The following is a 27113-nucleotide window of genomic DNA, read 5'->3' as shown; positions in this document are numbered from 1 at the left end:
GCATATATGCATATCGCTCTAAGATAACCTGTACTACTATTCAATTGAACCAATTGAAGTAGACCCGATCAAATGGCTGGCCGGACCGGGCCCTGGTTTAAAAAAATTAGTCCGTTGTGTCGGGCCGGGCCAAAATACCGGGCTTTCGGGTCATTCATGTCAGATCAAATCTATACTATATATTAAAAGGCGTTTTAACAAATGTCTACATGCCACGTATCGCTCTCCCCTCAATCCATAAATCTATGCCATCAATACACTTTGATTTAAAAATAAGAAATATGGTTTGCATAAGATTCGAATCTACGACCTCTAGTTTCAAACACAAGAGATTTATCCAATTGAGTTATAACTTTTTGCATGTTATCTTTGCAAAATTATTATTTATATAATATTAAATAATTATCTTGTGAAAAAAAAAAATCAAACATAATTTCACTAAAGAATATAATATTTAATTGTTATACACATAATAATCCGGGGCATCGCCCGGGCCCGAATACTAGTTTATAACTGCAAAGTGTAGTTTTTGTTTCCAAACCCGCCCAAAATTTTAAAATTTCAGGCCGGGCCGGACTCATCTTGATCAAGTTTGAAGTTTCACGACCCACGTACTACGATGGAGTACTAGTTTGGTAATTTGGTTAGTGTGTGAAAGACTGACTAGTGATTGACTGATAGTAGTGTTTCTCAAATCTCATACACCGTACTTCGTATCTTTCCGTTTTCTATCACTCGCATTTTTCTCTCCAAATCAATGTACAATCTATACCTTGATTGCTAATTTGACCCCTTTTCAATTCCAATTTCAATCATCAATTTAATCCCCCAATTATCATCACCAAATTCACAATTTGACAATTTCGCCCCCAATTTTCTGGGTTTTCATCAAAAGCCTGAATCCTCTCTCCTCTAATTAGGGTTCATTTGATTTTCTAATTTAATCTGTATTTTACCGTATTATCACTCTACCATTCCCAAATTTTAGCTCCCCGAATCCTAAAATTTACCCCCTTTCAATTGCAATCTATTCCAAATGGATTGTTGAAATTTCCCTAAAATTGCTCAGAAAACCCTTTATTTTTTAATTGCACCCAAGTATATTTGATTTGATCAGAAATGCTCTCTACATCGAGCTCTTCTTTGTTTCCTTTACCTTCGTATAATGTATATTCTCGTTCTTCCATATTTTCTGGTACTATTACGTCGAATTCTTGGATTTTTAGGCAGAGGAAAATTCTTTGTTCCTGTATGACATCTTCAAGAAATGTGAACGAGGGCATTTCCCCTTTCAAATTGAGTGTAAGTACTTCAATTTTCGTGTTTTTTCAGTTAGCAATCATATGCCAATTGGGTTATGTATTATAGATTCTATATGTGTAATTATTGCTGTGATTTGGTGTCTGTCTTTCTACATTTCTCCTTCTGCCCTATTTGCAATACGCATTTACATATGAGAGCTGCTAATCTTTTGTTAGTTTATCAGTTGATTTAGCTGACATCCAAATTTGCATTTGATTTCTCTATTTTTTGCTGGGATTCTTGGATTATGGATTATATGATATGGATATAGGAATATGGTTGTTATTTCACTTATTTGATGTTTTTGTTTTTCCACATTTATTAGTTGGTACTTTTCAGCTTTGGTTTATTTCTATTTTGTTTTCCTTCACTTCAGTTTTCAGTAAAGAATTTTCTGATAATTTTGTTTTTTTGCTGGGTCTTGATTCAATGTTTTAAACATGTTTCTTGGTATCAGGATTCTTCTGATATGAAGATTATAAACTCAATTGATGAACCTGAGGATGATTCGGATGTGCTTATCGAGTGTAGAGATGTGTACAAGTCATTTGGGGATAAACACATACTAAGAGGTGTAAGCTTCAAGGTGCAAATAACCTTCTCTATTTATTGTAATCCATGATTGGATCTAATGACTTTGTACTCATATTCCTAAAAATGTTTCCTGGTCTTTTCAACTGCTTGTAGATCAGACATGGAGAAGCAGTTGGAATAATTGGACCTTCTGGTACAGGAAAATCCACCATTTTAAAAATTATTGCTGGACTTCTTGCTCCAGACAAGGTGAACAATCTTACTATGATCCTTTCGTACTTGCTGTTTAGTCTGTTACATGCAAAATCTAAGTCTGAGTACTGTGATAAATAGGGCGAGGTCTACATTCGAGGGAAAAAGAGAGAAGGATTGATCAGTGATGAGGAAGTCTCAATATCTGGTCTTCGTATTGGCTTGGTAATTGTTCATTGTTATTAATTATATTGCATCGTAGAAGTTGTATATGTATTTCCAATGCTCATTTTTGTACTGCTTGGTTGACAGGTCTTTCAGAGTGCTGCATTATTTGACTCTTTAACTGTGCGTGAAAATGTTGGTTTCCTTCTGTAAGAGGCTCTCCTTGTTATTCCTCATCAGTTATAATTCTTCTTAGAGTTTCTTATGGGTTTGGTACTGCAACTTATTGCTTGCCCACTTTTCACATTTATCCGTGGTGAATTAGGTATGAAAATTCTAGAATGCCGGATGATCAAATTTCTGAGCTTGTAACTGAAACTTTAGCCGCAGTAGGACTGAAGGTAAGAATTTAGTAATAAAAATGGTAAACTTTAATTCTTTGTTAGTAGTCTAGCTTGTCCATGTCAATAATTGCTACTTGGGTTTTTGCATTGTAATGTGGTTATTCTGAAATAGACTAGAAAATATTGTTTACTTGTAGGGGGTCGAGGAGCGGTTACCTTCTGAACTGTCAGGAGGGATGAAAAAACGAGTTGCCTTGGCTCGTTCAATCATCTTTGACATCACAAAAGATACTGTAGAACCAGAGGTATGTCTAGTACCCTATAGTAAAACGTTCATAATCACAATATTACTGGAAGCATATCAAGTACGGAACATTCTCTATAATGAATAATCTTACATTACCATTAATGTCAAGTCTGTTACAGATTGGTTGTTTAGTGGTGCTTGGACCTTTTCTGCATTTCTAAGGCCGTAAGATATACTGAGATAGCTTTGAAGTATCCTGTGTGGCTGTGTCTTCACGTTTTTCTCAAATTTGTAGTTTTTGTTGTACTTTGTTATGAACATCCAAGATATGAGAGTGTTGTTGCAAATCTTGTGGTGCCATACTGCCATAAATCTGCTAAATTTTTTCCCTGTGTTTGCAATGCATTCGCCATAATGGAGTTATAAGAACTGTTTGTCAGAACTAGTTTCTGACTTTTTGTTTATTGCTGAGGAGTTTTGTCTCTCCCACTTAGATATTTCTTGACCTGACCCCACCTTCTTTTCCAGGCTAAAAAATCCCAATTATTTTCCCTTGGTTTCTCGTCTATCTCAAGCTCTGATTTTCAGGGAAGAGTTTAGTGTAGTCTGCTCTGCTGGAAGTAGAAATGTTACCCAGTTGTTACCTACAACTTCTAGTTTAAAGTTTCCTTTCAAACTTCTTGAAGAAGTTTGATACACTGTTTCCATCTCTTTGGTAAAGTGGTTGCTTCCCTACTGTTTTTGGGGCAGGTGCTTTTGTATGACGAGCCAACGGCTGGACTTGATCCGATTGCATCAACGGTTGTTGAAGACCTGATCCGATCAGTTCATATAAAAGGTGAAGATGCAATGGGATTGGCTGGGAAGGTTTCATCATTTATAGTTGTTACTCACCAACATAGTACCATCGAAAGAGCAGTTGATAGGTACATGTCTCTTTCAGTCTACTACTTTGCTTGTCATTAGAGTTTCAATCCATACCATATCACTGATGATCTGTATTTGGTCCAGGTTGATTTTCCTGTATGAGGGGAAGATTGTTTGGGAAGGACTGACTCATGAATTTACCACCTCAACTAGTCCCATTGTTCAACAGGTAATTATCATACCCGTAGTTTGAAATTCAGAGTTTTGTGTATGTCTCAACTTCTGCTTTAAGGTTATGTTTGGTTGGGTGTAAAACATTTTTAGTGTAAAATGATTTTCATGGAAAACAATTTACAATTGAAAACACAACTCCAAAATTAGTTTTCCGTTGTTTGGTTCCATGTAAGAAAAATGATGAAACGGAAGGAAAAAGAAAGTGAAAGTAAGCAGGTAGTGAAAGGAGTGTACAAAAGAGATGAGGAAAAGGAAGGAAAAAAGTTTTCCCTTCATTTTGAACGGAAAATGGTTTTCCATCATTGGGGGAGCAATTTTACTCATAGGGAAAATGGTTTCACACTCCTTTGCAAACCAAACAATGTAAAATTGAAGATAGAGGAAAACTATTTTCCAGGAAAATGTTTTACTCCCTACCAAACGGAGCCTAAGGGACTTGAGACGAGTTAGATTGTAAAACATAAAATAAACTCGAACTCTACAAAGTGAAGTATTTTAAATGGCAAGCTTGAGTACTACATTCATTTTGTTGGTGCATGTCCAGTTTGCTTCAGGGAGTTTGGAAGGACCGATCAAATACTAGCAAAGGCTTTCTTGGAAAACTCAAGTTTGCTATTGGGATGTCTAAACAGAAAGATGTTGCATTTTCTAAGAGAAGATGCTGGCCATTTGTGTGGTTGGTCTTCTGCAAACAGAAGAATACAACATAACCAGAAACCTTTTAAACGAGGATTGTCCTTACGATTGCTTCAAATCTCGGATCTGTTGCTTAAGATGCAACCTTTACACAGATTTGGCAATCATCGCTGAAGATGGGAATGCAAATCCAACTACGTAGTTCTTTCCCGTTCATTCGGGTAACCACATTTGGATTTCAGGTCGTCTGTGCTCTTGTTGCTGTGATCTGAGTAATATACTGGCCACACACTTATTGTTTTGTCGATTTAACTGTAATTTTTTGGGTATTTTATTATTCATGGGTGGGGATTGTAGAATGGGAAGCATTAGGTTTGTGTGAATCTAGGAACTGATCCAGTTTACCTTATCTTGTTCCTGAACCTGATGTCCTGAATGTATGCATTTTTTGCAAGAGCACAAAGAGTGTATATTTACTGGATACAAGCAGAATTCCTTTTGGCATGTAAATTACTACCGTTGTCCCGAAATAACACGCTACATTTTGAGTAGGTCGTGTGCACACCTGGTGTATAGTAAATTTATTATATATCGGGGTAATTTTCATCCATATTTTGGTAACTTTTAACATGTTTTGTTTAACTTTTAAATTATGAAATAATTTTTGATGAATAAGCTTTTTAAAGGATACATGACTACCTTTATACATTGTGAGTGATTTTGAATGGATATATTTATTAAAAAGAAAATTTTATCACTAAAAAATAATAACTTTTACATTATACCAGGATAGTTTTTAAGCATTTTAAAGTAATATCTATTGTACATTGGGTGTAAATAAGATTTTATGCCCAATTTAAGAAAAAAAAGAAATTGTCCTGCAATAATAGTCTAGTTTCTGAATTTGGCAAGTCAAACATTGAATTTTCCAATATTGTCCAATATACACAAGAAACATTTAGAGGTGATAATCCAAGCTAAGTTAGTGTTAGCTTAAAGCTAAATGAAAACATGACTTTTTTCTTTCCCCCATGGAGGGCAAATCAAGTCATAAGAAATCAAACAGATATACAAAAACTTCTGATCTCTATACAAACCCACCTAAATTTTCGACCTAAGAATGTAGTTTCTCGAACGAGGCCAACAGAAGAGAGCAATCAAAGTCGCGTAAAAAGTTACAGCACCAGTTACACAGAAAATCCACACTGATATTGGCCCTTCTTCCAAATCATCCCTAAACTTGTTTCCAGGAATTGCAGGAATTCTCGGCGGTTGACATTTTCCTGCAGAAACCTCAATACATAATGCTGGATTCCCAGTAAATGCTTCTGGAAATCTCCAGTAACCCTGTTTTCTTGACACAAATCCAGACAGTGAATTGTATGAAAAGTTCAGAGTAATTAGGTCTTGAAGGGTTGAGATGTTGGCTAAAAGAGGACCAGAAAGATAATTGTGGGACAAATCAAGTGCCCTTAAATTCCACATCTTCTCCAAATCAACAGGAATCTGACCTTCTAGGAGATTATAGGACAGATTAAGGTAATCCAAAGCATGTAAAGTGAACAGATTGTCAGGAATTTCTCCATTCAACTGATTATCTGATAAGTCGATTCCTACTGGTGAAAGCAGACCATAAGCAAAACTCAACTCGTTTCGATCCATTACCATGACGGAAATTTGGATTGTTTTACTTTTAACTGATGCTAAATTTGCCTCGATGTTGTTCGTACCAGTGATAGCTGCTGCATTGTTGAAACTCTTACTGACATTGAAGGTACCATCAGGGATAAAGCCGGAGAATTTGTTTCCTGAAAGATCGATTGTTTTGATGAACGGGAATGTGAAGAGCCAACTAGGAAGAGGACCTTCAAACTTGTTTTGAGCAAGGGACAAAAACTTGAGATTCAACCATTTGTTCATTGCATCATTTAGAGGTCCAGAAAGACTATTTGAGCTGAAATCAACAACTTCTAATGATCTGCAACCGGCTAGGGTTTGAGGTATTTGACCAGAGATTTCGTTGTTGCTGATATCGAGTATCTTTAAACTGTTTAGTGCATCGAGTTCTGGTTGTATTTCACCAGAAAGACCGTTGTTGCTGATTATCAATGCAAGAAGCTGAAAACACCCAACAATGTTCAAAGGAATTGAACCTGATAAAGCGTTGTAGGAGAGATCGATGACTTGAAGATACGTCAGATTTCCGATACTCCCGGGAATCTGACCAATGAGAGAATTGTGAGAGAGAAGCAATGCTTGTAAGCTTTTCAACTCTGTGATTTTCAGAGGAATATCACCTGAAAACTGGTTGTGTGACAGGTCAAGAACAAGAAGCCCGGATTTGTCCGTTGTTTCAGCAATTTTGCTAGGAAGAGGACCTGATAACTGGTTGTAACTCAAATCTAAAGCAAGAAGCTTATCTGAGAACACCAGCATTGGCGAAAGCCCGTATTGCAGCCCGTTGTTGGACAGATTGAGCTGCTTCAAAGCCCGAAGTGAGGATATACAAGAAGGAATCCTTCCAACAAAAGAGTTGTTTGCCAAGTTCAAGATGCTAAGTGATTGAACACAAGCATTAAAACAAGGTAAAGTACCCGAAATATGGTTTGAAGCCAGATTCAAAACTTCTAAAGACTGATGAAATCCATCAAGTTTTCCTGACAAACTGTTATCTGAAATGTCCAAGTATTTCAGAGACTCCAACCGGAAAAGACTCTCCGGTATCTCCCCTCCGAATGAGTTCGAACCCAAATCGAGTCTTTCGAGAAACCTCGAAAAGTTACCAACCCACATTGGTAATGACAATTTCCCTCCCAAATAGTTATTACCATTCAAAGTAAGCTCCCTCAAATGCTTCAACCTCCTCAATGTATCAGGAACTAACCCTCCAATACTGTTGTGACTGAAATCAAGTACCCTTAAACCCAATACACTTCCCAAACAAGGTGGAATCACAGAATTGAAGTTATTATTAGATAAAACAAGGGTTTGTAAAGAAAAAAGGTTGCATAAACTAGGACTAATAGTACCAGACAAGTTCATATAGCTTAAGTTCATTGAAACAACCCGGCCCGTCCGGTTCTCACAGGTTATACCGGTCCAATTGGAGCAATTGAACCCAACCCATGAACCCAAACCCGGGTCTGGTTCAATAATCTTTGATTTGAACTCAATAAGTGAAGCTCTATCTTGTGGGTGCACATTAACAGCTGAAACTACACTAGGGTTTCCCAATATCAACAACATAGACAACAAAAATGGCAAGTAATTTCCACTAAAATGGTAAAAACTGCAATTAAAACCCTTTTTAGCTTCCATTAATAGGAACAAAATTGGAAGCTTAAAATGGGTCCAAAAAATTGAAAAAAAAAAATCTAACAAACCATTTATCTTCAACTTAAGGTAAAGATAAGGTCTTTGAAACTAAAAATGGAAACCCAGCAAAACTAACAACCAACTTATCTTCAACTTAAGGTAAAGATAAGGTCTTTAAGCCTAAAAATGGAAACCCATTTCATATTACTGGTAAAAACGAAGTGGGGTTTGTTCAAAAATGGAGGAGAGAGAAAGAGAGGACCTGGAGAAAATGCAGAAGCAGGAGCAGAGGAAGTGAAGAAAAATGAAGCTCTTTCAGCTAAGCTCATGTGACGACTCGAGGAAGAGGAACAAACATTCTTCTTTGTTGTCTACTTTATTGAAACTGGCCATTATCAACAACAACATAATTAGTAAATTAGGAGGGGTATAATCAAGTGTTTATAACGGAAAATTAAGCGCAGTTCCCAAGACAAAGGAAGGGATTATGAGAAATTCTGGGCATTTATTAGTAGAATGATTATTGATTTTAATAAATAAAGAGAAGGTAAAAATTAATAAAAATGGAGAGTGAAATATTCTCTCTTTCGGCAGCTTTGGGAGCAATTGGAGAGTGGGGCCCATCTGTGGGTTTATTTTGTTCTTGTTGTAAAATGGTGAGAATGGAGAACAAAATCTCAACCCGAATCGTTGAACTTATTGAGTTAGTACGGTTGTTTAAAAGAACGATTTATCAAAGTAATGTCCTTGTAAAACTTATTTCTCATTTTGCATTGGGTGTGGAACTTATTTATCAAACTATCGTTCACGTAAGCTCGGATAAAGTTAATGTGTTTTTATTTTATTTGTTCAGACCAAAAGTGCTACCTGAGATAGCTATTATACGAGTAAAATCACTCTCTCGATAGCGCTTTTACTCATATAGCGGGTTTTGAGACAAAAATAACCATCCCTTATAGAGATAGCGATTTTAGTCTGGGAAAATGAAAACAAAACAAACGTAGCTTCAGTCCTACGCGGACAGTAGTTTGTTAAATAAGCTTTATTTCCGATGCATAATGAGAAATAAGTTTTAAATGAGCATTACTTTGGTAAATCGTTCACTTTAGAACCACAATCATTTATAACCGTAAGTTGGAACACAGAATTCGATCCGACCCTATTATACTCCACCCATACCCGAACCGACCGAAAAATATTAACCTAATAGCAAATCATTCCCCGACAACGCAATTTATTTCAACCCCAACTTTATTTGTAACCTGTAAATGACACGATCCTTTCAGTCCGAACCGGTTCAATCCGAGAAACATATTTTATCCGAACTGTTTACAACCCGACCTGTTTAATCCGAATCATTTACCCTGTTACATGTTTAATCTGAACCATTTCAACCGTAACCCCTCCTAAATAAAATAAAGAGGAGGTAAAAAATTATAAAGAGGAGGTAAAAAATTACTGTATTTAAAAATGGAGAGTGAAATATTCTCTCTTTCGGCAGCTTTGAGGGCAATTGGAGTAGTGGGGCCCATCTGGGGGTTTATTTTGTTCTTGTTCTCTGACTGTAAAATGGTGATGAAGAGAACTATAGAAGAGACTGAAAGAGGTGTGTGACTGTGTGAGTTGTGAGCCCCTGCTTTTCTTTTTCTTTTTCTTTTTTGACAATTGCATATGTTTAAAGTTGTGTGTGTCTCTAAAGAGCATCTTTTGCTTGCTTTTTGTACCCCTCCGCGTGGAGTTCACGCATAACATGTAGAATTAGAGATGTTTGTATCTTAAGTCGTGTATTTGAGATCGTGAAAAGTTATGTTGTACGGAGTGTGAAGTTTAACTAACTGATCATTGTCTTGATACTTGAAAAAAAAAAATTGACTTTTACTGTCAAGCCGATAACTCTCAAGGTCAACCAAACATTTTCAAAATCTCACCACATACTAATATAGTCACATGAGTAGAACTATAGAAGACGGTCACTAGTATCTTCTGGTATGACTTGTGAATCCTTTTCAACGTTTGAAAATCACAAGCACCTTATTATAGGAGCATCAACCTAATTATCATTTGAAATCGTTACAAATTTACGAATATAGTTTATTCAAGAAGCACTATGAATTCCTATCATTAGCAATATTACTGAATTAAAGTCAATGGTAATTCTTTTATATCTTGTTGATTCACGACTTATAAATTTCTAATCTGGTTATCTATTTGATGTGCAACAACTTTTCTCATATTTTTAATTTTTGCAGAGAGTTGTAAGTCTAGTTAGGAAAGGATAAAAATTCAGATATTAACCGGAATTAAGGAACAAGTATAAATTATCTGTATCTAATTAATTTATGAAATATTTTAGTGTGTACGTTAGATGATGGGATTCAGTAGAGATTTTAAGTTTATTAGATTTAAATGATAAGTGAAGAAGGTAATACACTCTTTAACTGTGACAATTAGTATGAGAGCACATTGTTCATGAACCTAAGTAGATGGGAGATGATACAGTTACACTGGGGGTAATTGGGGCCCAGGTACACTGCCATCTTAGTGGTCCAAATCAGCATGGATTAATTGAGTTTTAGGGGGAAATGCATTTGGTTTTAGGGGGAAAATATTTGGCATCAACCGCCCTTTAGTGTTTTCAAGCGGGAACATTACCTCCCCTTTCCTCCCCAAAACAAATCCCGCCCAAGCAGCAAAATAATTAAAAAAAAAAGAAATAAAAATTCAATCTTCAACTTTTAAAAAAAAAGCTCATTCAACCTTCAACGGTAATATTTTCTGGAAAACGGTTCAGCAAAGAAAATAAAGGCAAAGCTGAAGGGGTTGTATCATCTCCCATTTTATCGAGTTTGCCACAAACAAAAACGCACAGGAAAGTTTTTAGCAAAACGTTTAGAGCTGCTACAACATTATTAAGCTTCGAAATTCAGCTTCGAAATCTCGCTTCGAAATTAATGTAAGTTTTTCGTTAAATTGTTTTTGTCAAATGTAGTTAATTAATTCCTGAAAATAACAATGCTATATGAATGTTTTATTTTTGGGTAGTTAAATTTGTTTGAATTAATGAAAAATTGGAGTTTCATGATATTGATGAATCTTGATTGTTTGGCAGATATTGATGAGTTAATGAAAAATTGTAGTTTCATGTTAATTTGATAAATTTGTTTTTGGTGAGAAAGTAGATCTGCACGACGGAGAAAACAAGGTGTTTTTTTTGTTTATTTCATACATTCTATAATTACGTAGTATTAAGAATGTTATTAAGTTGTATGTTATCCTATATGGTTAAACACTAAACTAAGTGGTTATTCTAAAATCGTTGTATATAATTTGTTTGTTTGTTGTATTTTATAAAACCCTAAACGTTTGGCAGCATTTTATAAAACCCTAAACGTTTTTCGTATTTTGTACAACAGTGATATACGTGGGAGTTCTGTATGGCTTGGGTAGACCTAAACGAAAGTGTCCCTGATCTGAATGAAAATGTTCCTGAAAGCTCACAATATAGATTAATAACTGATGGACAAGAAGTTATCGTTAACCCCCCTAGTGTAGGGATGTGTTTTACAACGGGCCATGAGTTTTTCGAATTTTGTCAGTTGTATGCCTTCAAAGAAGGATTTGAGATGTTTATCAAAAGTAATAAGCTGAAAAAAGAGTACAAAGAAAAGGGAGTATCTAAGTCTGGTGTGGGAAAGTATGAGGCAAAGCCGCATATGATGGAACTTATTAGATTAAAATGCAAGAAGGGAGGGGTGAAAAAAGGTGTTGGGTCTAATGTGACCGGTTGTAAGATGAATATTTACGGTGTAAGTAGAGATGGGCTATTTACTATATTGACTTGTGACTTGCAACACAATCATCCTTTAAATCCTGACTGTAGTAGACTGATGGTTAATTATAGATGTATAGACGGTACTACATTTAAGAGGGCGATGATCAATGACATGGGTGGTGTTAGCATAAGTAAGAACTTTGGTACGCATCTAATTGAAAAGGGAGGTTATGAAAATATTACATTTAATAATAGAGACTTGAGGAACGCAATCAACGTCGAACGTCGTTCATCAAGATTTAGTGCTGCAGATGCCGCAGGACTCGATGCTTACTTTAAGGCACAACGTGATTTGCATCCCGAGTTTTATAGCTCAATACAAGTAGATGATGATGGTGTTTTTACGAATGCATTTTGGTCGGATGCACGTAGTAGGGGTACATGCAAATATTTTGGGGATGTTATTACTTTTGATACTACTTTCGCTTGCAACCGGTACGTGTTTTAATTAAGTTTTTATTGATTTAAATTCTTTGTAATTGTACTTTGGTCCATTTGTTTGAAAAAGTAATATCCAATACATTTATATTGTTTTAGGTATCGGATTCCATTTGCTCCATTCATTGGTGTAAACCATCATGGCAAATCAATTATATTTGCTGCGGCCTTAATTTCCCATGAAAATACTCCCTCATTTGTTTGGGTATTTGAAGAATTCCTGAAGTGTATGGGGAAGGCACCACTAGGCATCTTAACCGACCAAGACAAAGCAATTTGTAGAGCAATTGAGCTAGTCTTCCCGGGCGTCCGTCACAGACTATGTTTGTGGCACATGCTCCAGAATGCTAGTAAGAACCTAGGTAGTCTCAGTGATTGGAAGAAAATAGACACCCTGATCAGAACTGCAATACATGATCTGATTGATCCAGATGAGTTCGATGAAGCTTGGTGTCATGTGATGGATGAGTACGGTTTAAGGGGTCCTGGGTGGATGAAGGACGCGTATGATAACAGGCGTCAGTGGGCTCCGGCATATAATAGAGGAAAGTTTTGGGCAGGTATGTCTTCTACACAAAGGAGTGAGGGTATGAATAGATTTTTTAAAACTCACGTGAACTTAGATTGTGGTTTAGTTTTGTTCATTCATAATTATGAATATTGTATGAGGATAAAAGCTGAGGAAGAGAAACAGGATAATTTTGATAACATTGATAAGCCTGCTAAGATTGATGTTGATAAGAGTGTTTTAGTTGAGTATGTATTGGTTAAGACGTACACTAGTGAGAAGTTTGCTGAGGTTGTTAAAGAGCGTAGAGGATTGACACACACAAATGTCACGAAAACCTCATGTCATGGATCAGTGGTGTTGTATAGAGCTGATGAAAAACTAACCTCACCGTTTTGGCGGAAAAGGTTTAAAAGTTATGATGTTAGGGTGGATAAGGAAAATGGTGATTTACATTGCTCTTGTAACTTGTTTGAATTTACGGGAATACTTTGTAGACATATAATGCGTGCAATGGATGTAGAGGATTTTCAATTTGTTCCAGAAAAGTACATACTACAACGGTGGATGAAGTGTGTTAGGTCGTACGAGAGCATTCGAGTATCTTACTTCGACCCTCTTGAATCTATCAGATTGGGCAAAGCCAAAGAGCTTTCACAACGGCATAATTACTTGTCTGAATTAGCTATGCGTAATGATGATGCACTTCGGTTGTACAAGGAGGCTATGGATGTTGTGCGGCTAAAAATGGAGGATGTAGTCGGAATACGAAAGACTGGGGAAAAAGGGGACGACCTTATATGTTGGTGGGACCCAGATGCGAGAAATGTATTTGGTCGTCGAAGGCTACGTCCACGAGAATTTGGTGAGAGAGCCAGATTAAGGGATGTAGAACCGGTCGTGGACGAGAACAGGATCAAAACACCGGTTGACAAACGGCATACTGGTAGGGCAAAGACAAAAAGGAATGCTCCTTTTGGTGGAAAGGCCGGTGGGAATTCTAAGAACAAAAAAGTGGTTACTGAAGAGGAAGTTATTGCTAATGAGGTAAAATTTATATTTTATTTGTTTGGTGATTCGTATCGTATATGCAAGTTTTCATTAGGAAATATAACTTTACTTTTCTACTTAAATGTTGTTTGTGCAATGTAGGAACTTATTTGCAACGCATTTGGAAATCTTCCAAGTTACCGTGCTAGGCAACAACACGCGAATCACGTTGGGGGTACATATGCGGAGAACGTCCCACAAAGTTCTAATGTACATCCTTCTCAAAGTTCTCAAGCACACCCGTCCCAATTACATTTGTCTCAGGATTGTTCACAGTCATTTGAATTTGATATTAACGATTGGCGCACCAGATTGTGAATGTTTTGTGTAAATGTAATTTAATTTGATTTCTTCAAAGATATATTTTCGTTTAAACGGTATTTTAAGAATTGAATTTTTTAATCCAATCCTCCCTTTTTGCTATGTACTTTACGTTATGTCTATATATGTAATTGATGTAACCTCAATTACTTTATCAGTGTAAAAAAAAAAAAATACAAAATGAGTTGTATTAGGCGTCGAACCCACAACCAACGGGTAGACAATATGCTCAATGAGGAGGAAAGAGTAACCATTGTGACAGTGAGGCTAAGCCAGTGATATTTGTGGGCAACAATACTATTTATTGTATAATTTATATTAATTAATAATGTACATACAACGAATCTATTACACTGGGAAACAATTATAAAAACAACGACTTCATTATACTAGTCTTACCAAATGTAAACATGATGTGTTTGGTCATTGTAGTCAAAAAATGCATTCCCATGTCATGCAAAAGTCAGCCCCTTATTTTTTGTAATATATGAATATTATTTATTGGAAACAACATGATCCATCAATGACATGTTAGAACTAGGTGAATATAAGGGTGTGTTCAATCCCTCCATTTCAAAGAAAAAGTAATTATAAGAGATTACTACATCACAAAGAATGGCTACTAGTGTAAACAAAATCACAACGAGATGCAGTGAAATCGATTCGATGTTGAGTGGGGGAATAACAATCGGTGAAGTGACTGAGGTGTGTGGCGAAAATGCATCAGGTAAGACTCAATTTTGCCTTCAAATTAGTCTCTCTTGTCAATTGCCGCCTTCAAGGGGTGGTATTTGTTCCTCGGCTATATATATCCATTCACTTGGTCCCTTTCCCATACGTCGTTTAAGTAGATTAGTTCCATATGTTTTAGGGGACCTTGAAACATTAAATGGAAATCCTTTGGATTACATAACTACAAAGCAAGTTGACACTCCTCATGAAATACCGGATGTGCTAGAATGGACTGTAAAACTTATTAAAATGTCTCAAAATTCATCAATGCCAATCCGCGTTGTTGTTATTGATTCAATAGGTAGTATGTTCACTGGTCATTTTGAAAACAATGTTGTTGGCTCAACCGAAAGAAAGGATCTTATACAAGCTATTGGTTATGGGTTACGTACAATTGCCGCATCCAATCATGTTGCCGTTGTTGTGGCTAACAATGTGATTGACGTATTTCCATCTGATCACGATACAACGCAAAATTTCATTATATCGTCCGGGAGAAAGGTCCGTCCGGCTTTGGGCGCCTCATGGACACGCAATGTACGCACTCGTCTAATGTTGTCCAAAAGATTTAATTCGTTTACCCAACAAATTGACAGATTTATAAACATTGCATTTTCACCATCATTAGAGGTAGATGCATGTATGTTCAACATCACTGAAGAGGGGATTGTCGGTGTTTGTAGTTAAAAGATACTAAGAAATTGTGCCAATAAGACCAATGAACATTAGAAAATGTTTAACATGTTTAAAAGACGCAGTTATGCTGCGAGTAATACGCTACTAAATTTTTTGTTAATGAAATCCTACCATACAACCAAATCAATAACCATCATTGTCCGTCAGTCAATTTCCTTATTAGCTCGTCCACTTTGATTTCATTGTGTGGGTTTGTAACTAGCCGTCCGAGCATGTAATTCCGGACGTCCCTCACCTCCTCTACGTAGCCCTAGTCATAATTAATGAACACACGGTTAGTGTAGTGATTAATAAAAAAAAATTAAAACAACTTATTTCCACATGTAAATTAAATAGTCTTACCTCCAACCACTCTGCCACGTTCTCAACGGATGACAAGAGGTAGATCATACACAGTACACCCCCGTCCTGGCGACATTTCTCTTTTGGTCCATTTGACCATAGATCAAAAGAGGCAGTATTTAAGGTCAATTCATCATTTTTTAATCCCAAGTGCGATTGAAAACCCAAAAACATACGTTCCTGTTACAATTGGGTTTTATCGAATTAATACGAGATTAAGGCGGAAGTATGTTTCCCGAAAATAGCAGTACGTACCAGTTTGTATACGAATTTATCCCTAGCATTTAAACCCATAACCTTTTGCCTTGGTGCAAAAATAGTCATTTTCAACATATTTGAGTTAAGATCCTCCTTATGCGCAACACGGTCCACTTTAACAACCACCCACCGTCCTCGGCGTTTAATCGGGACATAAAGCTGATTGCACAACATAGAGTTAATAGCCGTAAACCACCATTTCTGTGCGAAAATAAGACTACTTACCTTTTCTATTGCACCCAAATCAATCTGGTAGTAGTTGATGTCCTCAAGTAGTTGCTTTGATTTCATTAACAAAGCTTCTGTGTAGTTCTCACTTGATTCTTCAAGGTCTAACAATTCACCCTACGTTTTAAACATCCATAGCATTACTTCGTATATAAGGTTAATGGGTGTCTACTACTATGTATTTGCATAATAAGCTTACCATGAGATCTGGCATAAGCACGTAAGACCTTATGCCAACTCCGGAGGTCGTATCAGCATTCAAACACGCGCACCATGCAGACATCACCTAACCAATAAGACAATGTTAGTATGAGAAAACTAATCCAGAGACCTATTAACTAATTACAAAATGCAACCCCCATACATTATCATGTACTTCGCCTTTGGACTTAAAGGACGTTTGAAGCATGATCCGATCAATCGTGATATCACCAGCTTTAAACACCATTTGGTTTGGAAACTTGTTCACGGTCAAAATCATAGTTGAAATCTTTAACGTTCTTGGTTCAATGACAGTTTTATGCTGTAAAGCATCTGGCATGGAAAGTCCATCATCGCTGCCAGTTGTGTAACCATCAACAACTCCAACACTGTCAATGTCATCACCCGTGTTGTTTTGAGGTTCCTCAACACCATCATCCTCATTCAGGTTTCTGTTTTCAGGCCCCGTAGCGTATTCCTCGTCCTGATGAGGACCATCAAGGTCATCAATGTTTTTATTGGCAGCTCTATAACTTCGTCCACGCCTTGTATCATAAGCATTTTGTTGTACGGAGCCTTCAAGTGTGGCCTGTGTAGTTTAGTGATAATTATCACGGTGAAGTAGGTTGTAACAAAAACCAGTTACAACAAACAATAATATAATAAAGACTCGTACCTTCCTCTTCCTCTTGCCCCGGCATCTATAATCCACGTTCCTTGATCGACTATCCGCTTTGGTTGACGCTTTAGAGGGTAACATTGGTGTACCAGTCCTCTTACTAAGAAGTGTTCGTTCAGCAAGGGCATCCCATGGGGTCCGCTCTAACGGCTTGCCAATGGGGTATGGTTTCCCATACTCAACATTCAGTACAACCTAAATAGGCGTATAAATGATCACTACTGAATAACATATATTGTTCAATACAACAAAAAAGTTAGATATTGGTTTTTACCTCTGCATGGCCATATTCGCCATCCGGTCCCAAATCTTGTGCAATAGCGTTTGTGACATCATCTTGTAGCCATGCCCCTAATCTAGGTGTATCAGTTTTCCAAGCCAACGGAGTAACACCATACTTTAACCTGTCCAGGTAAGCAATCTGCCAAAAGATGGAGTAGTTATCATTCGCGGGGAGGAATAACTAATTACAAAAAAAAAAAAAAACACGGACGATGCGCACAACGTCTATCCTCACTAACCATTAAAATAATCGAAGATGGTCTTCCCTTCTCCTTCTCATGACCTGCAATCCAGTCGTAAAGAAACCCACACCAATTCCAGTCTCGGGGTGTTGTAAAGTATGTTGATTTCAGTAGTGCCAATAATTTGATGGATATGAAGTTGTATTTGGTCATGCAAAACAAGCAACCAAATGACAGTAGTATGAAATCGCGAAGAAAAACCATCTCATCCTGAACCTCCCATAAACACTTGTTATACAACCAGACATAGTCTATTCCTCCATCCTTTTCCCTGACGTACTCCTTAAACAATTTTCCAAGTTCCTTATCGGTCTTATTTAAAAAGGGGATTCTATAAACCCCTACAGGAATTCCAGTGATCCAAGAAACCATTCTCTCATCAATCACTATCTCATAATCATCGCGTATGCGAAGCACTCGTCTTTTCCAATCCCACCTACTCTCTAACCAGGTAATGAAATATCTATCTACCTTACTTATTTTTAGGTTCAAAATAGACCCAAAACCAGCAGCTATGACCCAATCCTTCCTTATAGGACACAACTCGGTTAGGATGTCACAAACAAGGCCAGGGTACGTCCGTAGGGCAGTGTGCTGAAATATTTCAAAAATTACAACACAATGTCAATCAAAATAGTTTAAATGAGTTAGGATAATGTCAATCAAAAAATTACACAAAGTACAGATAATGTTGTACGACCAATACCTTAGTTCGTGGCCCCTGTTCCTTTGGTGGTCTACCTGGTCCGCCCTTTACCCATTTACCACCCGTTTTTTTTTTTTGAACTGTTGCTGTTTTAACCGTTCGTGGACGACCATGCTTGTTTTGAACCTTACCCTCTTCAACCGGCAGATCATTGTTTACTCCAGAAGCAGCATTACCCTCATTGGGTAATATTGGATCGCTTTCAATTGTATTATTAGTTTGTTGACCCTCGATATCCTACAACAAAAAGTTTGGTTAAAGATAATCATCTTTGTACCCACAAACAATGGCAACGAATATATGAAAAGTTGCCTACCCCTCTGTTCGTGCCCGTGGGAGCCTCATAAGGTATGTCACATTGGTTGTCAGGATTGGAATAGTTAATGTCGTTCCATATGTTGTCCTACAAAACATAAAATGTGTTGTCAAGCGGTGTTGTGATTATTTCTTAATAAGTGATTTAAATATTTCGTATGGATAAATCAAACCAAATCAATATAGGGATGCAGTCATTACCTGTGAGAAATCTTCGAAAGTTAAATTATCATCAAAATTGAAATTTAATGGTTGACTATTGTTCACCGCAAATGCGGGGTTTTCAAATTCACCGCGAACATCAGTGACACTATTAATTGTGTTTGACTCCTATAACAGAAAAAACAAGAGTTTTTTTTTTGGTAAAGAAGGTATAACTATACAACGAAAAACAAAAGTTAACCAATAAATAATTTTTAGTCACCAGTTCAACACAATCTTACCCCCAACAAGGGCTGCATACAAATTGGTTCATTGCTAGTGAAATCATCACCGGACTTGTTAATTCCACTACTTTTCTGGGTGTTCTTATCAATGAAATTAGAATCCTACAAATTAAAATCAATCCACATAGTGAATAAAAAAATTCAAAAAAGATAAACATGTAATTCATACTCAAGGCTCACTGGTTTTACAAACAATACCTCAGTTTCATTGCCCACGAACTGTCCAATTGGATCGACAGTTTCTTGTTCGAGCTAACAAAGGTTTTTATAGGAACACTAATTAGAGAAGCGCTACTAACAATAATTAGTTACGATAAATCTAAAATTACAAGTTAAGTGATACTGTACCTCTGAGAGTTGAGAAGGTTGGGTGGATTGGGACTTGTGCGGCTGGCCGGAGTTAGAGTCATCGTCGTCGGAGTCATCCCTGTAGCACGCCGCTAGTTTAAGAATGCAATCGTAGTGCGTATGCGCCGGATCTGCCTCCCTGGGGGTTTTATTACACACAATTCAAACATTAACAACGGAGCAACACAAACAAATCAATAAATTCCGGGTTTTTAATGTGGAATAGCTACATGCAACACTCAAACATAGCTTCTCGGATTCACTTTTTGGCGAATTTAATACTTCGGTTACACAATTATGTAATGGTTGAAACAAATTAAGAACTTACATTTCAATTGGCTCAAAGAAACTCTTGACGAATTTTCCTATGTTTCCGGCGAACGAATATCGGATGTTCACCTTGTTGGGGTGGGTTTTGGAGTGTGAACAGAGATGAGAAGATTGAGTGCTTCTTTTTTTTTTTGGCAGATTTTCAAAACGGAGACACTTTTTGCAATGAATGGCACGCGTTTGATTCTTCCTATACACAAAAGAAAAGCAAAATGTAGTTTTGTTGACATTAATTACACTATTATCTTTCCCTTTTTTTATTTAACTTTAATTCAAATTTATTTAATTTTTTTCGGTCTTAATGTTTTTTATTGTATTATAAATACACATAGCTAAGGACACCGTTAACTTTAAATTGTATGTATACGTTTAATTTCACTTGCCAAGACATATTTTAGGTGAGTATTAGGCCCGATTATAAATTATGTGTAAATTTCTAACTAAAAGTCCCTTATCGTTCACTAAGGGTTAAATAGGTAAAACAATAAACACTTCACTCACTTAAATCGAATCACTAGACGGTTTGTTTCAATACGGGGTGATTAGGTTTAGTTGGCCATTTGGTCCGATCAAAGTAGAACCAATTGTATCGACGGATTAGGAACAAACAAGAGTTACAAGTGTTAATCTGGTCTTGAATACTCGAATCAAATCTCATTAAATGGTGTCGTTCCACACAGGGTGATTAGGTTTAGGTGAACATTCGTTCCGATCAAAGGTCAACCAATTGAACAAAACAATAAACACTTCACTCACTTAAATCGAATCACTAGACGGTTTGTTTCAATACGGGGTGATTAGGTTTAGTTGGCCATTTGGTCCGATCAAAGTAGAACCAATTGTATCGACGGATTAGGAACAAACAAGAGTTACAAGTGTTAATCTGGTCTTGAATACTCGAATCAAATCTCATTAAATGGTGTCGTTCCACACAAGGTGATTAGGTTTAGGTGAACATTCGTTCCGATCAAAGGTCAACCAATTGAACAAAACAATAAACACTTCACTCACTTAAATCGAATCACTAGACGGTTTGTTTCAATACGGGGTGATTAGGTTTAGTTGGCCATTTGGTCCGATCAAAGTAGAACCAATTGTATCGACGGATTAGGAACAAACAAGAGTTACAAGTGTTAATCTGGTCTTGAATACTCGAATCAAATCTCATTAAATGGTGTCGTTCCACACAAGGTGATTAGGTTTAGGTGAACATTCGTTCCGATCAAAGGTCAACCAATTGAACAAAACAATAAACACTTCACTCACTTAAATCGAATCACTAGACGGTTTGTTTCAATACGGGGTGATTAGGTTTAGTTGGCCATTTGGTCCGATCAAAGTAGAACCAATTGTATCGACGGATTAGGAACAAACAAGAGTTACAAGTGTTAATCTGGTCTTGAATACTCGAATCAAATCTCATTAAATGGTGTCGTTCCACACAGGGTGATTAGGTTTAGGTGAACATTCGTTCCGATCAAAGGTCAACCAATTGAACAAAACAATAAACACTTCACTCACTTAAATCGAATCACTAGACGGTTTGTTTCAATACGGGGTGATTAGGTTTAGTTGGCCATTTGGTCCGATCAAAGTAGAACCAATTGTATCGACGGATTAGGAACAAACAAGAGTTACAAGTGTTAATCTGGTCTTGAATACTCGAATCAAATCTCATTCTGATCTTGGTTACCAAGGTTGTCTAGGTTAATTTGACTCTTGAACCCAATCAAATCATGTTAAAGTGACGAAGACTTTAGACATTCATTTCACTTTAGTTAAATACAAAATAAAGATCTGATGTTATACAAATTAAATCTTTAACCCATTATAGTCATACATAATATTATACAACTTAAATCTTTAACCCATTAAACTTCACTTCTGCAAAGTATCGAAGCTAGTGCTATATAGCACATTTTACAATGCAACCACTTTTCAGCTTTTGGGACTACCAATGCAAATGTCTGGCGGGAAAACTACGCTATTCAATATATAACGAAACTACTTTACATACAACCATGTTTGTCTACGATTATCTACGTAATTAACAACAAAACTATTAATTTGGTCTGAAAAATTCATAACGACGTGATAAACAACACACTAAATTACGCCTAATTAGTTCTACTTTTCCCGCCAGAAAACACATGTGCTCCAAATCCATATATGGTGCATTGGTGCATATATATACATAAGACATACAAAATGAAATAGCAATTCAACAACTACAAACAAACCACGAATACAATTTGTTGAACATTTAAGTACATCAAGAACTATTGTGGGAATGGCACCGGTGAATCGAAGAGGTAAGCTAACTCATGGCGTCACAAGTTCGTCAAGAATGAAGGAAATATCAAAAATTCGAGTATGTGGAAAAGGTAAGCTAACTCCTACTAAAACGGCGTTTTAATATTATTAGCGAGTTACACTTAAAATAGCCTAATATAACATGGATTTCGGACATGTTTGTTGTAGATGTACCATCTACACCCCGTTGGTGTAAGTACTTGGCGGTGGAACTTCAACAGGAGCAATTCAAAATTGATTGGAGGAGATTTATGCGGTTCATTATCAAGCGTTTAGGACCTTCTGAAACTTCCAAGATAGTAAGCGATCTACGATGCGCTCCTAATGTAAGTGAAGTATTTATGGAAGAACGTGACTATTACTTAGTTGAGAATTGGTCTTTTGAAAAAATTAAACCAAACCAGAAGGGAGATCGACTAATTGCGGTAGCAAAAGCGGATGATCGACTACTAAAGCGAGAACCTTTAGAAGAGGACGAATTTTTGCTCAAGGAAGGGAAACAGAAAAAGATAGTGTTCGTTGATTTAACACAAGAAGACTAGGGAATTTTGTTGTAGAAGTGGTTACATGCAACGTTTATCGTATGCACTTTCTTAAATATTACGTTGTACGGCTTGAAAAAGTTTTTATATTAAAATCAATGACGTCTTTGTTTTATTCGTATTGAAATATAATTTTTTTTTATATTCGTCGTATTGCTTTTGCTTTTGCTTTTGCATATACTATTTCGACATTTACGGGAATTGTGGGGAATACTTTGTAAATATCACCAGCAACCACACTTAGTTTACCGGAAACCAAAATCTCCTTTCTTCAAATTAATCTACACAACCAGATCTGAGTTCAATTTTTTTGGCAGATAATGAATAATCAAAGAGGACTGTCGCTATTAAGGTATGTTAATCGATTACCTTTATCTGGGTTTGTTTTTGTTTTTTAATTTGTTGAATAATTTGTAATTGAATCGTTTTATCGCAGAGAACCAATAACACAGACCGCCAAAATATGGCTTGTAGTTTGGCGTGAGGGGAAAATTGTTTTCCATCCACGCCGCCAATATAAAAAAGGGTCGTCAAAATTGTATATGATAGCAACGACCATATTAAACTTCAACTATCTGCATAATATAATTAGATCTATGGGATACTATGACTACAAGATCTGGTATGTCGCCGACATTAAAAAATTTCACAGCGAAGGGAGGTTACTTTCAAATTCAGAAGACTTTCAGGCAATGGTGGATTTGGGTCTGAAGAAAAGATTGGTTAACATCATTATCCAACACACTAACTATGCGGCAACTCATCCAACTGGGAAAAAAAAGAAAAATGTTACAAATCTAAGTCCAATTAAAAAGGTATGTTTATGCCGATTAAGGTATTTAGATTTTTAAAGTTTGTCTTATTATAGTAACTTAAATTCATTTTTGTTGTATAGCCGAATATCAATGCACAACAGCATACGGAGGCTAATGAAGGGGAACATAACGACTATGGTCAATGTTCGACAACGGTTAGTGACATTTTATGAGTTACATATGTAATATTATTTAAATATGATCGAAGTTTTTAGAAATAGGGATTGTATAATTAGAAATGTATGGATTTTTTTTTAATTAAAATGTTTATAGTTTTAAATAAATCACTAAATTCATGTACTGTATTGTTTTTTTTTTTGGTCAGATTCCTGGAATGGGTTGTGGTATAAGTCAATTTGCACAAATGCTTGCAAAATTAACAGAACCACAAAAAAAATGGGTGGTGGAAATGGGTTTCGAGGAACTATTGTATATAAGGGTCAATCATATTGACGCAACATTTGGTTATTGGATCATGTCTAGGTTTGACCCGGACAACTTAGAGCTGAAGATACGGGACAATTACTACGTTAAAATAGACGAGGAAACAATTAGTTGGGTTTTAGGTTTAAATTCGGGGAAGCACCTTTTGCTACCAAATAATTCTTCAAAACTTGTAGATATTCACACAAAGAGGCAGTATAAACAAAACACATCTTATGGTGCGGTTACAGAATCTGAGGTTTATTCAAAAATAATCGACTGTCATATAGACAAGATTAGTTTCAAAAAACATTTCTTACTATATGCTTTAGGAACTCTCCTTTGTCCTACACAAAAATGTGGTTGGATAAGCCCGATACATATCACCGTCTTAGACAAAGCTTCAGAGGCAACAAAGTATAATTGGGCAGCATATGTGTTGGATTGGCTTGTCAAATACGGGGAAAAATTCAAAAATTCAATTCAGGGCTATGGTGGATGCACACTTCTACTGCTTGTAAGTTATAACAACATTAATAACAAACACTCGTTTGTTTATGAAAACCATAGGTATACATGTACCTAACAACAATTATTTCCCTTAAAAATAACAGATCATATATATCGATAGGCTAGCATCGTCCAGAGCTGATCTGAACATGGCACCCGACGCCTGCCGCGTACGAGTATGGGACCAACAGGACATTGACAGGACATTAAAAGCAGATCAAGGACCAAATGGTGATTACGGATTTGGACCCGTCATTGAAGAATTTGTGTATGGGAATATTTAATAATTGTCGTCGACTTTGTTTGCAAACAATTTTCAAGTATGTGTCCAAATAACTTTCCTATAGTTTTATTAATTTGTTGTATTCATTTTAGTTATCCTATCTCCCACGATTAGATTTTTTAATTTTTTATTATTTAACTAGGTTAGGTTTTCGTTGTATTGTTATTAGATTATTATTTTTTTATTCAAGTTAAATTGCAACGGTAACAATCTGGACTTCTATATAATGACCGTTTCTGTGGGATATCTACTTACATTACGTGCCCAAAAAAAAAAAAAACAAAAATTAACATTTAGTAAGAATATATATGGCTATTGAGCAAGGAACACCCAATTCGGCAAATTCTTCGCGAGGCAGTTCTTGTAAGGCACAGCAAGTTCAATGTTACCATGGTTACAAGGCCAAGCTACAAACATGCAAACACACAAAAAACAAGGGCCAACAATTTTACTCTTGCCCGGTATGGAAGGTAATATAATCGATTCATTAGGTAGATTTAAATCACTTTTTCCCAACATTTTGGTTTTCAGAATGATGATCGGTTTTTTTACAGGATGATACTTGTGGTTTTTTCTTTTGGGAAAGTGAGGTAAACGGTAACATTCTAGATGAGCTACAAGATGAGAATTGTAATCTCAAGCAAGAAACTGTGCGCTTGAAATTCCAAGTTGAAAAGATATTTCTAGAAAATAAAATGCTGTTGGAAAAAGTTGCATATTTGGAGGCAAGGAATGAGGATATCATGCTACGCTTTTATGAATCAAAATCAAATGAAAAACTAAGTTTTAGAATGTGCGTTATTTTGACATTCTTTGTATTATTTTTTTCTCTAAATACTTGGAGAGTGTAACAGTAGATAATAAAGTAGGGGTTTCTTTGGACGCAATATATTTCTTTATTATTTTTTTGGTTACAGGTTTTTATTCTAGTTTTATTGTTAATTACCGAATAATGGAATGTATTGATTTAAATTATAAATTCGGTTCAAAAAAATAAAATAATAAAATACAAAATAAATGAGTTCATTTTTATAAGACATACAAATGTATAACATAATAGGGGAGGTATCATCATACATTATATAAAAACGTACAACACAATGATGGGGAGTCAAAATTGATCTACAACGTAAAATTAATTACTCATTAACGTTTAGAACTACAAGGAGTGCTTAACTAGAAATTTGCATGACAATTGCCAATGGCTTTGCCTCACTGTCACAATGGTTACTAGCATTATCAATAGCTCTTTCATTCATCCACGCTGAGGTACAGGGTTCGAGCCTTGAGAACCTCTATTTTTCAATTTTTTTTTGGGCACCTTTTAAAACTGAATATTTACATTACGAAGGGTTTTACACTGCTCGAGTTGCCCTAATACACGAGCCATGCAGTGATAATTTAAGCCTCACAGCAAATGTAACTTAGTCCTATTAATCTTCTCAGCTAACAAAATATAAATAGGATACTGTGCTACCTTTTAATTTGGATATGTTTTTATGTTTTATAATATTTTTAAATAATATTTAATTTATTCATATGATCATTTAAATTCGATATTGGTAATTTAAGGCGTGTTTGTTAAACGCTCGTTTATTAAGGCACGTTTGGTAATACCTCGGCTAGGCTCGAGCTTGAACTTAAACAAGCTACTCGTGACCTAAGCTAAAACAACGGAAAAATGAAAGCTCATTTAAGCTCCGCTCGAGCTCGAGATCGGAAATTTCTCATCAAGCCTAATCCTAGGTCGAACACCGAAATACTCGGTTGAGCTCGGCTCGTTGACATAACATGCAAAAAGATCTGATAACTAAAATTGTTAATTTATGGTTATATATTATAAATTATATACTTATTTAAATCAATAAATTTTTCATTACCACTCTTTAAAATATGAGTTTTTTACGATAATTTACATTGTTATATCTATCTAATATTGTTAATGTCGTTATAAAACTAACATGCGAAATAAAACAATATATATACCAACTTATCTGATTTTTTCTTTTACTAGTAAATAAACCAAATGAATTTTACACAATTGTGAAAAAATTTACCAAAATTGTTTACGAATTTTTTCAGAAAATACATAAAAATGAACCCACTTTTATTGCATTATTGCGCTGGCTTCCTCTAATTTATTACATGCACCACGCGTCTCACTTATATCAATAAAGCTGATTTACTTTTTCGTTTTTCAACGAAAGTAAATTTGTTCAAAATCATATACAACAAAACTGTAAATAGCAACAATTAATTGTTCACAGCTGGGGAATGCTCTAACATCTCAATACAACTTAACTCATTTGGCAGTGTGAAAATAAAATCCGGAAGTTCAAAAGTTTCTCGTATTACAATAACAATTCAAGCCTCACATTATAGTTTACATTGCCCTAAAACACTTACTTGGAAACACATTATAAATAGGATCTTCAAG

At 35.9% G+C, this 27113-nt stretch overlaps 4 protein-coding genes across 4 annotated transcripts; 3 read left to right on the top strand and 1 right to left on the bottom strand.

The window, feature by feature from the left end:
- The first annotated feature begins 661 nt into the window (after positions 1–661).
- On the top strand, positions 662–5072 carry LOC110793197 (protein TRIGALACTOSYLDIACYLGLYCEROL 3, chloroplastic). Its single transcript, XM_056826468.1, has 10 exons — positions 662–1302; positions 1760–1888; positions 1990–2085; positions 2170–2253; positions 2341–2402; positions 2519–2594; positions 2735–2842; positions 3535–3710; positions 3796–3880; positions 4430–5072. Exons 1-10 carry the CDS (start codon positions 1120–1122, stop codon positions 4466–4468), a joined length of 1038 nt encoding a protein of 345 aa, XP_056682446.1. The 5' UTR covers positions 662–1119; the 3' UTR covers positions 4469–5072.
- A 361-nt stretch (positions 5073–5433) lies between these two features.
- LOC110793190 (receptor-like protein CLAVATA2) lies at positions 5434–8481 on the bottom strand. The gene has a single exon (XM_021998039.2). The coding sequence runs from the start codon at positions 7837–7839 to the stop codon at positions 5623–5625; it is 2217 nt and encodes a 738-aa protein (XP_021853731.2). The 5' UTR covers positions 7840–8481; the 3' UTR covers positions 5434–5622.
- A 1833-nt stretch (positions 8482–10314) lies between these two features.
- On the top strand, positions 10315–14210 carry LOC130460011 (protein FAR1-RELATED SEQUENCE 5-like). Its single transcript, XM_056827662.1, has 3 exons — positions 10315–12103; positions 12206–13661; positions 13767–14210. The coding sequence occupies exons 1-3, from the start codon at positions 11271–11273 to the stop codon at positions 13980–13982; spliced, it is 2505 nt and encodes an 834-aa protein (XP_056683640.1). The 5' UTR covers positions 10315–11270; the 3' UTR covers positions 13983–14210.
- Positions 14211–14600: 390 nt separating this feature from the next.
- Positions 14601–15404, top strand: LOC130459760 (DNA repair protein XRCC3 homolog). The gene is made up of 2 exons (XM_056827299.1): positions 14601–14712; positions 14857–15404. Exons 1-2 carry the CDS (start codon positions 14601–14603, stop codon positions 15402–15404), a joined length of 660 nt encoding a protein of 219 aa, XP_056683277.1.
- The last annotated feature ends 11709 nt before the right edge of the window (positions 15405–27113 follow it).

This window comes from Spinacia oleracea, chromosome 4 (assembly GCF_020520425.1).
Source record: "Spinacia oleracea cultivar Varoflay chromosome 4, BTI_SOV_V1, whole genome shotgun sequence".
In the NCBI taxonomy this organism is placed as follows: Eukaryota; Viridiplantae; Streptophyta; class Magnoliopsida; order Caryophyllales; family Amaranthaceae; genus Spinacia; species Spinacia oleracea.
Note: the sequence above shows the minus strand (reverse complement) of the source record. Positions and strands in the feature narration are given on the sequence as shown.

Bases quoted from the DNA above. Each gene is read 5' to 3' on its own strand.
- LOC130459760 (XM_056827299.1), top strand. From the start codon at position 14,601: ATGGCTACTAGTGTAAACAAAATCACAACGAGATGCAGTGAAATCGAT. The intron at 14,713-14,856 runs GTAAGACTCAAT...CATATGTTTTAG, and splicing joins GTGTGGCGAAAATGCATCAG to GGGACCTTGAAACATTAAAT.
- LOC110793190 (XM_021998039.2), bottom strand. From the start codon at position 7,839: ATGGAAGCTAAAAAGGGTTTTAATTGCAGTTTTTACCATTTTAGTGGA.
- LOC110793197 (XM_056826468.1), top strand. From the start codon at position 1,120: ATGCTCTCTACATCGAGCTCTTCTTTGTTTCCTTTACCTTCGTATAAT. The intron at 2,595-2,734 runs GTAAGAATTTAG...GTTTACTTGTAG, and splicing joins TAGCCGCAGTAGGACTGAAG to GGGGTCGAGGAGCGGTTACC. The intron at 3,881-4,429 runs GTAATTATCATA...GTGCATGTCCAG, and splicing joins CTAGTCCCATTGTTCAACAG to TTTGCTTCAGGGAGTTTGGA.
- LOC130460011 (XM_056827662.1), top strand. From the start codon at position 11,271: ATGGCTTGGGTAGACCTAAACGAAAGTGTCCCTGATCTGAATGAAAAT. The intron at 12,104-12,205 runs GTACGTGTTTTA...ATATTGTTTTAG, and splicing joins ACTACTTTCGCTTGCAACCG to GTATCGGATTCCATTTGCTC. The intron at 13,662-13,766 runs GTAAAATTTATA...TGTGCAATGTAG, and splicing joins AGGAAGTTATTGCTAATGAG to GAACTTATTTGCAACGCATT.